This window comes from Sus scrofa, chromosome 5 (assembly GCF_000003025.6).
Source record: "Sus scrofa isolate TJ Tabasco breed Duroc chromosome 5, Sscrofa11.1, whole genome shotgun sequence".
NCBI classification, from domain to species: domain Eukaryota; kingdom Metazoa; phylum Chordata; class Mammalia; order Artiodactyla; family Suidae; genus Sus; species Sus scrofa.
The window spans coordinates 73,611,887-73,626,932 of NC_010447.5; the positions used below are offsets into that span (position 1 = coordinate 73,611,887).

At 37.1% G+C, this 15,046-nt stretch overlaps 1 protein-coding gene across 11 annotated transcripts in view; it reads left to right on the forward strand.

Annotated features, from left to right (window-relative positions):
• PPHLN1 (periphilin 1) overlaps window positions 1-15,046 on the forward strand; it is a 140,199-nt gene that overhangs the window by 55,682 nt on the left and 69,471 nt on the right. For all 11 annotated transcript variants that reach the window (XM_013997950.2, XM_013997947.2, XM_013997948.2 and 8 more), the window contains one exon: window positions 7,974-8,185. In XM_013997950.2, the coding sequence (XP_013853404.1) occupies window positions 7,974-8,185 (212 nt within the window). The remainder of the gene's footprint in view (window positions 1-7,973; window positions 8,186-15,046) is intronic.

Sequence of the window (15,046 nt, forward strand, 5' to 3'; positions counted from 1 at the left end):
CTTGAGTTACCTTAAATATTTATTTAGTGAGATAACATTTTTTTGTCTTTCACTGATTTTTTTTTGTTGTTTTCACCTTTCAATGGTGTTGTCAGCATTAAATTATTAAAGGCTAGTACTTAAGACTTTGCATTGGATTTTGGAATTTTTCCCCTTCATCGGAAATTTCCTTTAAATCTAATGAAATTTTCAGTTTTAGATCCCCTTTTTATATGTAGTTTAAACTTGGTATTTTGATACACAGTGGTTTCTTAAAAGTGTATGGTTATTTAGTATTTATTCATAAATATATGTATATATGTGGGTATACATGTATGTGTGTGTGTGTGTATAGAGGTCTTTTCTCCTATACCTTCCTTCTAAATATTTAGTTTTTTAGTCAACTTGTATTTATCACGGTATGTGTTATAAGAAGGGGATCAATTATGCCCTTCCCCATATTATCTTAAAGTTAGGTAAAATATTTTATAACCATGTCTTTGGGGGGAAGATTAAAAATGAGATAACTGATAATGAAAAGACTAAAACTTAAAACTGTAGTAATAGATACCATTCATTGCAAAGTTGCTGTACCAGCAGAAGGTAGGGAAATGAAGTTCTCAGAGGTTAAGAAAATCAAGGTCAAAGGTCATACATAAACAAATGAATTAATTTTTGAATCTGTATCTTCCTTCAGATAATGCTTTGAGAAGTGCCACATAAATAAAGGATTTGATTTTATTAAACTCAGTGTTTCCCAAAGTTATTTAGATGAAAAAAGACTGACATCTGTTGATTAGGAGTCTGTGGAACATATTTTGAGAAAGGCATTTTTACATTATAAATAAACATTAAATTTGTATATTTATAATTACATTATAAATGTATAAAGATACGTCTCTGGTAGAAAAGAAGATATGAATTAACCAAAACATTTCTATCATTATGTACTTAATTTGCTTTCCAAAATACAATCAAACTTCTAAAGCACAAAATCTTGAGATATTGGCATGGAGTAGGGTGAAAAACATCCCCATAATTTTCTTTGTATTTGTGAGAAATATGAAGCTGCAGGTAACCTCTTTATTCTTTAATAAATTATGTTGGGAAACTTTCAAGTAGTACATAATTATTTAGATCAGGGTCAGTAAATTATAACTCATGAACCAAAATCTGACCAGCTATCTATTTTTGTAAATAAAGTTTTTTTTTGTTTTTTTTTTTGTCTTTTTGCTATTTCTTGGGCCACTCCCTCGGCATATGGAGGTTCCCAGGCTAGGGGTCAATCGGAGCTGTAGCCACCGGCCTACGCCAGAGCCACAGCAACACAGGACCCGAGCCGCATCTGCAACCTACACTACAGTTCATGGCAATGCCGGATCGTTAACCCACTGAGCAAGGGCAGGGATCGAACCCGCAACCTCATGGTTCCTAGTCGGATTCGTTAACCACTGCACCACGATGGGAACTCCATGTAAATAAAGTTTTAATGGAACACAGCCACACACATTGGTTTACATATTGTCTGAATGCTGTTGTGTTTTAGTGGAGTGTTGAGTTATGATGGAGTCCATATAGCCCACAAAGCCTGAAATATTTATAATTGGCCCTTTAAGCAAATATTTGTTGACCCCTAGTCTAGTGAATGGCCTCTCTGCTTACTCTCCACTTTATATGTGCTCCACCTGTGTATAGAACTCCATAACTGCAGTTCTTTACATGGAATTATCCACAGCTCCTCCTGTAAAGCAGATTTCTTGGGAAGTCAAGCCGAAGCCTTATTCTAAAGGCTTTATTATTTTGAGTAGGTTTTAATCTCTTAAAAATAGGCAAGATTCCATAGTTTTGCCCTTCTGAATGACAAAGCTATCAAGCATTTGTATTGGCATGCTTAGCTAATTTCTTGCATAAGCCTTTTTACCAATTTGATGGAAATCATAGTAGAGTAATACTGTCAATAGAAATAACATCTATTGAGTGCTGTCTATGTACTAGGCCCTGTTTTAAGCGCTTCATGTGTATTATTGCATTTATTTCTTGCCACAACCCTGTAAGCAGATACTGTTGTTATTCCTACCTGATAGATGAAGAAATTAAGACATAAGAATTTACTCAAGGTCATAGAGTCAGTGGTTGCTTTGGGAGGGGATTTTAGTGCTTAGGACTTAGTATTTAGGAGGCTAGTTCACTGAGGGCCTTTCCTTCCTCTGCTGGTTTTGTTTCTGTTAAGCTCTATACACAGGCTAGTATTATATTTGAAACTTTGGTGCCATGTAATTCTATAAACTGCTGTGACTCATCTTTACGTCCTTTGCACCAACATCTGATGCCTTCACAGAGCAGGTAGAGTGAATCACATCTCTCCACTGCCTCATTCTTTGTGGGTTCTGTCCCCTCTGTTACATCTGTACTCATATGTTACCTTCTCAGAGATGTTCTTCCTGACCATCCTGTCTAAATTAACCTCCCTAGGAGTTCTCTGGTGGCTCAACAGATTAAGGATCTGGCATTGTCACTGCTGTGGCATGGGTTCTATCCCTGGCCAACCCCAAAACAAAACCTCCCTCACGTCTACCTTCCTTTACAGTACCTGTCCATTTGAAATGTAGAGTTTATATGTCTTCTCCATTAGAATATAGGCCTCATGAGGGCAGAGATTTGGTATTTGAGTATCAAAATAGAGTGAATATAATTTCTGCTCTTCTTTCCATTCCTTTTCTGTAACAGAAACCTAACTTTCAAGGATTGAAACCACTTGTCTCCTAATTCGTTGGTTTTTGAGATGAGTTCTGGGCATAGTTCTTGCTCCTTATTACTTCCTCCAAACTCCTGTTCCAGCGTCATTTCTGAACTTCTCCATTTATACCATCATGTCCTCATCTTTGTACTCTGATACATTTCTAAGACCCCATTCCTTATTCCTTGATGATTCTTTCTGGCATACAGTCTTCTTGATCCCTTTCTATCCTGATTTAAGGATACTTTTAACACCAGTATTTTCTTGTTTTTCATCTCTTATTGTTAGCTATCCAATGGCATGGTCAGACCTTAGAATCATCATCACTGGGAAATATTTTGCCTCTATCATGAACTCTGAATTTCTGCTTTTGATTTAGAAGTAACATATTTATAGGCATACACGTCTTACACATTAGTGAAGTTGTTTAATTCAGTTCTTTTCAAAGTTTTGTGTGCATTAGAATCCCCTGGAGAGCCTTGTTAAAACCTGGAATCTTGGAGTTCCCTCATGACTCGGTGGGTTAAGGATCTGGCGTTGTCACTGCTGTGTCTCTGATTACATTTGTGGGATGGGTTTGAACCCTGGTCCGGGAAATTCCACATGCTGTGGGCACAGCCAAAAAGCAAAACTCAGAATCCTTCCTTGGTCTCCTTCCCAGAGATTTTGGTTCATTAGGTGTGGTTTTTATGTCCTTAACATGAAATATGATCTTCCCAAGGTAATGCTGATACAGGCCTGGGAACTTGCATTTTGAGGAACACTGCTCTAATTAATACTTTTCCCCCAAATGGGAGTTCCTGTTGTGGCTTAGTGGGTTAAGAATGTGGCTAGTATCCATGAGGATTCAGGTTCCATCCCTGGCGTCACTCAGTGGGTTAAGGATCTGGTGTTGCCATGAACTGTGGTGAAGAATGCAGACATGGCTTGGACCTGGCGTTGCTATGGCTGTGGTGTAGGCTGGCAGCTGCAGCTGGGAACTTCCATATACCACAGGTGCAGCCCTAAAAAAGGCAAAAATAATAATAATAATAATAATGTAAAAAAATACTTTCCCCCAAAAGGACAAATACTCTGCCTTAAGCTTCTGTTTTTGTTCTTACTTTCTTTACTTTCTGTTGATAACTTGTAGAATTATGTTACCTAATTAGGTAAAGGCCTTCTGAAGAAAGATTTCTCACATTCTCTTCTTGAAATGAGAATTTTCCTCTTTATCATTTTCATGTTCTCCTCCTCTTTGCTTCAATGCCATTCTCTTCTATTTACTTCCTTTGTCCCTATTTCTTGTTTTGATTTTTGGTTTCTTTATCAGTTAACATTTCTGTGTCTTGGATGATCAGTTTCTCCTTCTTTAGGAAATTAGTCCCACTCCCCCAACTTCCAAATATGACTGAATAAGCCCTTTTCTTCAGAATACTGTCCCAGTTCTCTTCCTTCTTCCCTCTGCCAAACTTTTTTTGGAAGAAAAGTAATGGCTTAACTCCTTTAGTACATATATTGTAGTTTCTAATAGTCTAATTTGATTTCCAAAGTTTGATTGAACAGCCCACACTGGTCATGTGACTCTTAGGTTTTAGATATAAAGATCTCTTTCAGCCTCTGCAGAATTTGGTATTAACTGTCTTTTCCCTTTTAAAAGATTTCTTCCTTTGTTTTTTACTTGCTGCTTTTTAAAGTTTTCACTGTTCTGACTACTTCTGTTCTTGTTTGCACAATATCCTTTAATCCTTCTCTGCTTTTTCTTGAAGCCTGGAATGCTTTTCCCAACATCTAAATCTGTGCTGTTGAGTATGGGAGCCACTAGCTGAATGTGCCTATTGAGCACTTGAAATGTGGCCAGTTCAGACAGAGATATTGTGTAAGTATAACATACACACTGGATTTTCAAGATTTAAGATGAAAAAGAGAATATAAAATATCTCACTAAATTTTAAAATATTGATTACCTTTGGTAGTATTTTGGATATATTGGGTTAAGTAGAAAATATTGCTAAAATTAATTCAACCTGTTTTTCCTTACTTTTGAAACATGACTACATCATTTGTGGCTTGATTTTATTTCTCTTAGACAACATTAATCTAAATTTCACTTTTCCTGTAGTTTCCATTGTGGCTCAGTGGTAATGAACCTAACTAGTATTCAAGAGGACACAGGTTTGATCCCTGGCCTCACCCAGTGGGTCAAGGATCTGGAGTTGCTCTGAGCTGTGGTGTAAGTTGCAGACGTGGCTCAGATCCAGTGTTGCTGTGGTGTAGGCTAGCAGCTGTAGCTCCTATTCAACCCCTATCCTGGGAACTTCTGTATGCTGTGAGTGCGGACCTAAAAAAAAAAAAAAAAAAAAAAAAAGGCAATAAATAATAAATTTCACCTTTCCTTAAAGACTTCTCGATCAGTTTTTCACCTGCTAATATATATTTCTCTTCTGAACTATATAGTACTAGCCTTCTGAAACATTTACTTACCATCCCCTCAGTTAGATAGATACTAAGCATCTTCAGAGCCAGAGTGATTCTCCACAGTCATTCTCCTTTCATACTTTGGGATAGAGGTTATATAGATATGAAAAAAATATGTATACATACATGAATGGATGGCTTGGCTAATATTACCACTTTATGAAAGTAGTACCATATACTTATGGTAGATGATTCCTGTTGTGATGTTTTTGCTTAATCTGGATAGGCAGTAGGAGAGGTTGCTGTGAAGGAAAGGAGAGACATTACTCAGATCTGAGATGTTAAAATCTGACACATACCTCCTCCATGTGTAACTAGCTACTCCAAGCCCCTCTGAGCCCTCTGAACTGTGCTGTTGTGATTTTACTGCCATCTGGTGTCAGCATTAGGAAACTGTAATTCAGCATTTCATCTTTCCTTTCCCTCCAGAGAAAACAGGCAGTCTTTCCTCTGAATGTGGACCTGTTTTTCTCCATTTCCTGAGTAAGTTATCAGGAAGAGCTCATTTCATTTCACTGTAGGAAACCTTTATTCTCCTCCTTGGAGCAGTCTTTTCTTGCCGTTCCTGGTAACTTATCACCTCTTTTTCTCCTTCTGTGGCCACTTTCTTTCATTCTTCTCGGGCAGCCCATTTCCTTCTCAGTGTGGTAATTTTCTAGTTCTAGATTCTGGGCCCTCTGCATAGTTTATTCTTTGTTTTCATCTATCTATATACCCAAGGCTTTAAATACTGCCTATTTACAGAAACATTTCTAACTATAGCCAAAAATCTCTTCTGGTCTTGTCACCGGTATCTGTAGTTACCTGCTTAGAGGTTACATGACCATCTCAAATATAGCATGATTGAGTCTAAATGTGGACCTCCCATGCCATCCCTGTTTCTCAGACCTGTTTTTCTCATTTTGGTCATTCATCATGCCAGAATTCTGAGTATCAGCTTGGCATCCACTGTCTCTCTCACTCATTGGTCAAACTTTTGCCATGTCCCATTGAGTCTACACAAGTACATTCTCGTGCATGTTAAATGTGTGCTTCCATCTAATCTAAGCCACCAGTTTCTCTTGTCTGGTTTAATAGGCCCCTAATTCGTCTCCCTGCAGGCACTATTGGCTGCATTCACATGTTTTGTTTATATGTTTACTCTCAGTGTCTCCCACCAGCCTCAGAGTTCTGTAATGGTGGGGACTGCACGTATTTGGTTCACCATTGGGCCCAGTGTCTGGTACAGTTCCTAAAACCTGTCTAATATAAATTATATACATAGCCACTCCAGCTCCCAGCGATATTGATGTGACTCCTCTAGTTTTAGTGATTGAACTTGAATATATTGGAATTTCTTTAATACTTTATTTCAGTATTAGTATTTTGTCTGAGTTCATTTATTATAAGTGAGTTTTAGTTTTCTACTTTTGTACTGAGAAAATTGTATACATAAAGGCAGTATATTTTGGGTATTAATCAGTTAATGATAACAACCTACTTTTATATTGGGAACTACCAGTCAATATGTTGAAATTATTTTCTGAGTATTTGAAATTGCATGCCTTTGCTTTGTCTCTTTAGCATTCTTCTGTCTGAAGTTTAATGTTCTTTAATTTTGATTTGGAGATACATTTGTTAAATCTTCTACTAAGCCTGTTTGACTCCAAGTGTTCTTTTAAATAGAACCTCATGTCTTGATAGTTTTATTTAATAATTTTAATTTGCTTTGCTGTTTTAAAGATAGTTTTGCTTTGTAAAGTTTTATTGTTTGGCTTTACTTCCTGCTTTGAGTTGATAATAATGCTTAATAGGGACATTTAGGAGTTCCCATTGTGGCGCAGTGGAAACAAATCCGACCAGGAACCATGAGGTTGCGGGTTCGATCCCTGGCCTTGCTCAGTGGGTTAACGATCTGGCGCTGCCGCGAGCTGTGGTGTAGGTTACAGACATGGCTCGGATCCTGTGTTGCTGTGGTGTAGGCTGGCGGCTACAGCTCTGATTTGACCCCTAGCCTAGGAACCTCCAAATGCTGCAGGCGTGGCTATAAAAGGCAAAAAAAAAAAAAAAAAAGGACATTTAATTTATAAAAATAGAGGTGATACAAAAAGTTGTTATTTAGAGATGGGCAACAATCTGTATACTCAGGACATAAATTCAGAGAGCAAGCATTTAATAGGTGTTTACCAGGGTTTCTCAACCTTGGTGTTATTACCACTTTGACTCTCCTTTTTCTGTGTATATGGCTGAGAGCTGTCCTGGGCATCGTAGGATTTTAGCAGCATCCTACCCCTAACCACCAGTGGCATTCTCTTCTCTCCAGTTGTAACAACACAAATGTTTGTAGGCATTGCCAAATTATCTTTGGGGGAGGGGAGAGGGCAAAATCACACCAGATGAAAACTGTACTAGACGTAGAAGGAGGTAATAGGCCATGACATGTCTCACTGGGGAAATTTTTGGCATTCTCTAGTTGTCTTTGAGAGTGTGGTAGTTCTGTGGTATGTTGTTAGTGGCAAACTGAAGTAGAGAGTATATGACTATGTTTTTCACATTTTGAAATTTCTGTGCTTGCTTAAAATGAAGCAACTTTTGCACTTAACCACCTGGTTCTACCCCAAACTGAAGAAAATGCTGCATTCTAAATTGTATCTCACTGATAACGTTTCCCTTTATTGACTGACTTCAGAAGTTAGGTGGTGGTAGAAAAAGGGAACAAAAATTACAACATAAAGAGTAGTTTGTAACCAGAGCTTTTGCCATTCGTACTATGTATCTAGAGTACAGGATATAGTTAACTTATTTTATTTTTTCTTCAAAGGGACATGAGAGATGGCTTTAGAAGAAAAAGTTTCCACTCTTCCCATTACATGAGAGACCGGTCTCCTCATAAAAGAGACACACCGTTTTTCAGAGAATCACCTGTAGGCCGAAAGGATTCTCCACACAGCAGATCTGGCTCCAGTGTCAGCAGTAGAAGTTATTCTCCAGAAAGAAGCAAAACGTACTCTTTCCATCAGCCTCAACAGAGAAGTATGTATTTTTGAGGATGCCTTTTTTTTCTTCACGACTTCCACTGTTAAGAATGTACTGAGTCAGATTGCCTTCTAGTGTTATATTATTTTAAACACTTTATTTGAAAAATTTCAAATTCATTGAAGAGTTGAAAGAACAGTATAGTGAATGTCTCTCTCTCTCTCTCTCTCTCTCTCTCTCTCTCACACACACACACACACACACACACACACACACACACACTTTGGATCCATTTCAGATTGCAGAGCAAGTTGCATTTCTCTTCTCATTCTTCAGCTTGGAAGAGGTATGTTTGTAATCATGTCAGAAAGTTACACAGTCTATATTTTCTGCTAATTCCTCTGCCGGTCCAACCTCTTTCATTTTCTGTCACTAAGGGAAATCACAAATACCTTTCATGAAATATAGAGATAGATTTCCCCCTAAATATAAGGTGCCTTATAGGACCAAGGCTAAAACCTGCCGTAGGTTCATTCTTTTCCAACGTCCATGTTTTTTTTTTTTTTTTTTAAATTTGGAGTGCCTGGTCATGCATGGCATTCTCTGGCATCACAGCCTGTCATCCTGACTGAGTTGCTCGGTGTATATTGGAATAAATAAGAGAATCCACTTTTCTAGGTGAAGCTTTCTTGTATTTTCCTTCTAAACTCTTACTACCTGCAGTCGTCCTTATTTACGAAAGACTTCCGTATGCCTTCTGTATCCAGGGCACTGAGTTAGGACGGTGTCCCTGTTACCAAAGAACTAGAATATATATGTGTATTTCCCCAACTAATAACAACTTTATCAATATGTAAATATAACATGCAAAATGTAACATTAATACAAGACTTGATATGTCATAAATGAGTTAAGATGACATAAGCAGGTCAAGATAGGAGACTCGCTGTGAGGATGAAAGAACATGTCATGGGGGAGTATCATCTGGGCTCATCTTTTATTTCTTATTTCTGCCAGTGAAGTGTCTTGTAGGTAGAAGGAAGTATTTTTGGTTTTGTTTGTTGTCTCTTTAGGGCCTCACCCGCAACATATGGAAGTTCTCAGGCTAGGGGTCGAAACAGAGCTGCAGCACAACACAGGATCCAAGCCACATCTGCAGCCTACACCACAGCTTATGGCATCACCAGATCCTTAACCCACTGAGCAAGGCCAGGGGTGGAACGCATGGTCCCCATGGATACTAGTCTGAGCCCTGATGGGAACTCCTAGGTAGAAGGAATTGTAGGCTAAGGCACAGAAACCAGAAAAGTCTAGGATATTTCCTTTTATACTTTCTGTTTTTAACTTCCTTCCTATTAGCTTTTTTTTCAAATAATGAGATTTTTAGTTTAACAGTCTTTGCCTCCTGCATGTTGAAAGTGACGGAAGATCACTTAAGATCAGTAGATTGTCTCCATTGGAGCTATTGCTGGATTCCTGTTTTTAACAAACCTTTATTTATGTACAGAGTTAGGTGGAGTGGGGCTTCCAAAAAATGTATTTTGGATATATGTGTGTAAATGATTATGCAGAGGTAAGAATACTATTTGAAGGATTTAAAATAAACAGAGTCACTTACACATGCCTGATTGCTTAAAATATTCTTGGAATACTTCCAGGTAACTGAAAGTTTTACTGTGGAGTTCACTGTTAAAAATTTGGTATTTTCTCCTTTGCCTCACTTCCTTCTCCTCTCCCCCTTCAAGTAGATAAATAGCCTCTAACATATGCTCATGTGCACAGACATAAATATCCCAAATTATATACCTTCTAAAACATATTTTTTTTAGATGTCTATGACTTAAATCCTGATGTATTAATAATTTGGTTAAGAGGAAGAAAAGTGTTTCTGGAAACTGATTTTGAAGCGTTGTTAATAAAACAAGTAAAATGGAAGCTTGAGATCCTTCCTTACAGCTTGTAGTGATACCATTATTTATAATGGTTCCTGGTGAATTAGCCTTATTTTTTTACATTTTTTTCCTCTACAGCAGATTTCTAGGGAGGCATCTTCTATCTGCTTCCAGCCTGGTAGTTAGTAGCCAAAACTATAAAATCTTGGAATGAAACATGGAGGAGCCACAATGTGATGCTCCTGTCTTAATGAGTCCAATATGCTTTCCTGATACTCTGAGATTCTAAAACCTTTAAATATCTTGGAGTGATGGAAAGATAACAGTAAGTTGGGCGACTAAAATCTGGTGTAAATTGAATGAAACAGAGTGTATGACATTGTTAATGCCTCCATGTTTATTTTCTTAAGTCATTCAGCTTTGAAAGTAATGTTCTTTAATACAAAAAAAAAAAGTTTGTTCTGGGAAAACTCTCTTTACAGGTTTCTTTGGTTTGATTACTTAGCTATTTGGGCTGAACTGTTAAAGTGTTTTTCTATCCTCCTTTCATTTAGTTTTCAGATTAGTTACATAAGATCATCTTTCAGAAAGTTAATAGAGAAGTCTTTAAACAATAAATGGAAAAAGTAATTGTTATTTTACATATTTTTGATAACTGGTTTCTGCTTTAAATCTAAATCTTGCAACCATTGATGGCACAGTGCTTTTCTTCAAAAAAGCACGGAGAAATATGGTCCTTTAGTTAGCAGTCACTTAAACTGATTAGCAATAAACTTAATTAGTAATAATGGTTAATTTAGTTTTCCAATGTAAACTGAAATTTTTACAAAGATTTTAAATGTTTCTTAAAGTAACAGATAAAAGTAATTTTCTTATTCCTTGTGCCCTCATTTTGCTAATTATTTTTTTAATTTTTTATTACAGTTGATTTACAATGTTCTGTCAGTTTCTGCTGTATAGCAAAGTGACCCAGTCATACATATATATGTATTCTTTTTCTCATATTATCTTCTTTCATATTCTATCACAAGTGATTGGATATAGTTCCCTTGTTGTAGAGCAAAACCTCATTGCTTATCCATTCTAATGTAATAGTTTATATCTACTGACTCCCAAATCCCAGTCCATCCCACCCCCCTCCTCACCCTCAGCAACCACAAGTCTGCTCTCTGTTCTTTGAGGCTTTTTCTGTTCTGTAGATAGATTCATCTGTGCCATATTTTAGATTTCACATATAAGTGATATGTGTCTTTCTGATTGACTTCACTTAGTATGAGAGTTGTGTCCATGTTGCTGCAAATGGCATTATTTTGTCCTTTTTATAGCTGAGTAGTATTCCATTGTGTGTATATACCACATTTTTAAAGTTATTCTTCATTTTTATTGCTGTGGCATTTTTGAATACATGTGGTTTAAATATAATTTTTTTAATGTTATCTATTTATTTGTTACTGTAACTGATTTACAATGTTTTGCCAATTTCTGCCATACAGCAAAGTGACCAAGTCTTAACATATATACATTCTTTTTTTCACATTATCCTCCATCCTGATCCATCACAAGTGATTGGTTATAGTTCCATGTGCTATACAGCAGGATCCCATTGCCTGTCCGCTCCAGATGCAACAATTAGCATCTTCTAATTCAAGATGCCCAATCCATCCCATTCCCTTCCCCTCCCTCCTGGCAAACACAAGTCTAACATCCATGTCCATGATCTATTTCTGTTTTGTAGATAGATCATTTGTGCCATATTTTAGATTCCACATATAAGTGATATCATATGGTATTTATCTTATCTCTTTCTGACTTACTTCACTCACTCTGAGAGTCTCCAGTTCCATCCATGTTGCTGCAAATGACATTGTTTTGTCCCTTTTTGTGGCTGAGTAGTATTCCATCGTGTAGATGTCCCACATCTTCTTAATACATTCATCTGTCATTGGACATTTAGGTTGTTTTCATGTCTTGGCTATTGTAATAGTGCTGTCTTGCTAATTCTTTAATTTTTATTTTTTTTTCTTCTTGTTCATAGTTTTCCAAGTAATTTTACTTATTTAAATGATCACTAATAGTCTGTGCATTTAATATATCTCTTATGTGCTTAATTATAAGCCACAGAATGGTTTTTATTACTTTTTTGACTCATCTTTCTCATTTTGTGCTTACACACTCACTCACTTGTGTGCACTTGTCCACTATGTTTCATTCCTTATTGTTGTTCATAATTACATGCTAACAGTGTCGGTTGTCCTGATTAACCTCATTTCTTTTCCCTGTGTTTATTATGATACTGTTATAGACAGAATTGTTTTGTTATATACAGCTTGTATATTTTTACTTGAAGTTTATTTTCATTCTAATTAATCTAATCAAACATCTCCCCATTTATCAACTCGTAGATATTTATTTCCTTCTTCCCTCCCCTCTCTCAAATGAATCCCATTGTTATCCTGTTTTATACTTATTAAATTTACCTTCTCTTTAGTATAATAATAGCACTAATAATGACACCAGGGATTACTCTGTTTAGTCTCCCTTGTCAGTGTGGGAGACTTTTTGTTAAGGTACTTGATGTTTAATATATTGCAGTCGAGTAGTTCCATTTTTGTATAGCTCATTTTTAAAAACAATTAAAATCTTTAACTGTAAAATATCTACTTAATACTGGTTTTTTAATTTTAGATCCACAAAGATATTTCTTTTTATGTTGTAACCTTCTGTGTATTTGAAAAGTACCATCATAATCTTTTCAGATTTTTTTTCCAGGTTTAAATATATTTAGTTTCTTTAAGTCTTCACTTTTTTTTTTTTTTTTTTTTTTTTTTTTTTTTGTCTTTTTGCGTTTTTCTAGAGCTGCACCCGAGGCATAGGGAAGTTCCCAGGCTAGGGTTCTAATTGGAGCTGTAGCTGCCGGCCTACGCCAGAGCCACAGCAATGGGGGACCCCAGCCGCGTCTGCGACCTACACCACAGCTCACAGCAACGCCGCGTCTGCGACCTGCACCACAGCTCACAGCAACGCCGGATCCTTAACCCACAGAGCAAGGCCAGGGATCGAACCCGTTCCTAATCGGATTCGTTAACCACTGAGCCACGACGGGAACTCCTAGTTTTCCTTTTACTTTTTTATTTTTTGTCTTTTTGCTATTTCCTGGGCCGCTCCCACGGCATATGGAGGTTCCCAGGCTAGGGGTCCAATCAGAGCTGTAGCCACCGGCCTACGCCAGAGCCACAGCAACGAGGGATCCGAGCCGCGTCTGCAACCTACACCACAGCTCACGGCAACACCGGATCCTTAACCCGCTGAGCAAGGGCAGGGACTGAACCGGCAACCTCATGGTTCCTAGTCGGATTCGTTAACCACTGCGCCACGACGGGAACTCCTAGTTTTCCTTTTATTTGATGGAGTTTTCAGACCTTTTGTTTCCTAATTTTCTTTTTTCTTTTTAGGGCCGCACCCACAGCATATCGAAGTTCCCAGGTTAGGGGTCAAATCAGAGCTAAAGCTCCCTGCCTACACCTACGCCACAGCAACATGGGATCCAAGCTGCATATGCCACCCACACCACACAGCTCATGGCAAGGCCATATTCCCGACCCACTTAGCAAGGCCAAGGATTGAACCCGTATCCTCATGGGTACTAGTCGGATTCATTTCCTCTGTGCCACAACAGGAACTCCCCCAATTTTCTTTTTCTTCTTTTCAAGTTATGATGCCAGAAGTGAATTTTTATTTTGTCAGCCACGTTGTATCACTCGCCCTGTTGAAGTATAGTCTAAGCCATTTTTCCATACGTTACTGTAAAACAAAAACCCCTGCAGGCTGTACTTTTTTAGGTGTAATTGTGTGTCGTTAAGGCATTAAAACAAATTCTAGGAATGCTAAATTTCATCTAATAACTTTAGCTTACAATTCTCTTCCACAGAGGTTTTAAAATCTCTTTAATGATCCTATATATTTAGCAGCAGGTAAAAACAGCTTTGTTTTATCTAGAAATGAAGTATTCTTTATGTGTTTTATATTAATCATTAATAATTATGTTGGGGAGCATAAAGCCCAATATAGAAATCTCTGGACCTCTCCTTTTGTTGACCTCAATCATTTATCTTCATTGCTGTTATTCAACCAGTTGTGATTCCCCGTCTTGTTTTCCTTTCCACTTGAGGATTATAAAGCATTTTTTCTATGAAACAATGAGTTGAAACAATGATTGCCTTGCTTTTGTTTTGTTAATCTAGTGTAACTCCAAGGGATGATTAAATAAATACTTTCAAACGCTTTGTTAATTCATTCTAAATATATGCTACTGATTAATGTCAAATTATCAGTGATGTTCATATATACATTAGACTGTGTGACATTTCAGTTGAATTTTTGAAATACCATTACTATGGTGGATTTGCAAGTTTATTATTTTTGTTGATTTGTATCTCGTTTTCTATAGCTTTGACTTTGGGCCCAGCCTCCCTTTGTTTTCTTGATATCAGCAGCCATTATTAAGAATAGAAGATATTTTTAAGAAAGACTTACTCATCTTTGTCTTCGAAAGTGCATCTTCGAAGATAACTGAAAGCCGAAGAATAAAGATACTGTTTTCAGCAGAGTGTATTTGAAAGATAGACTCTATTGTTAAACTTGAGTGTAATGAGAAAAGACACATGTCTTAAGACCTGTTGGCTGTGAATGAATTTGGAAGTCCACATGAATTTTTAGATTATAGCTGAAATTCCAATAAAAGTGAAGGCTAAGTGTGCCTTTAGAAAAAAGGCTTTTCAGTGCAGGTGTAGAGTGATAATGGGAATATGGAAATAAGGCTTTACCATCAGATCATGTTTACTACACAGTAAGAACCTATTTTATTAGAATCTAAAATACTAGTGTTTTTTGGTTTGAAAGTTACTGTATTTATGTTTAATACTCATACAGTCATTCAGTAAAAATATATTTCACATAAGTGGTTCGAGTGAGACAGATCCAGTCTTTGCCCTCGTGAGGGAGATGAGTCATTACATGGCACTAGACA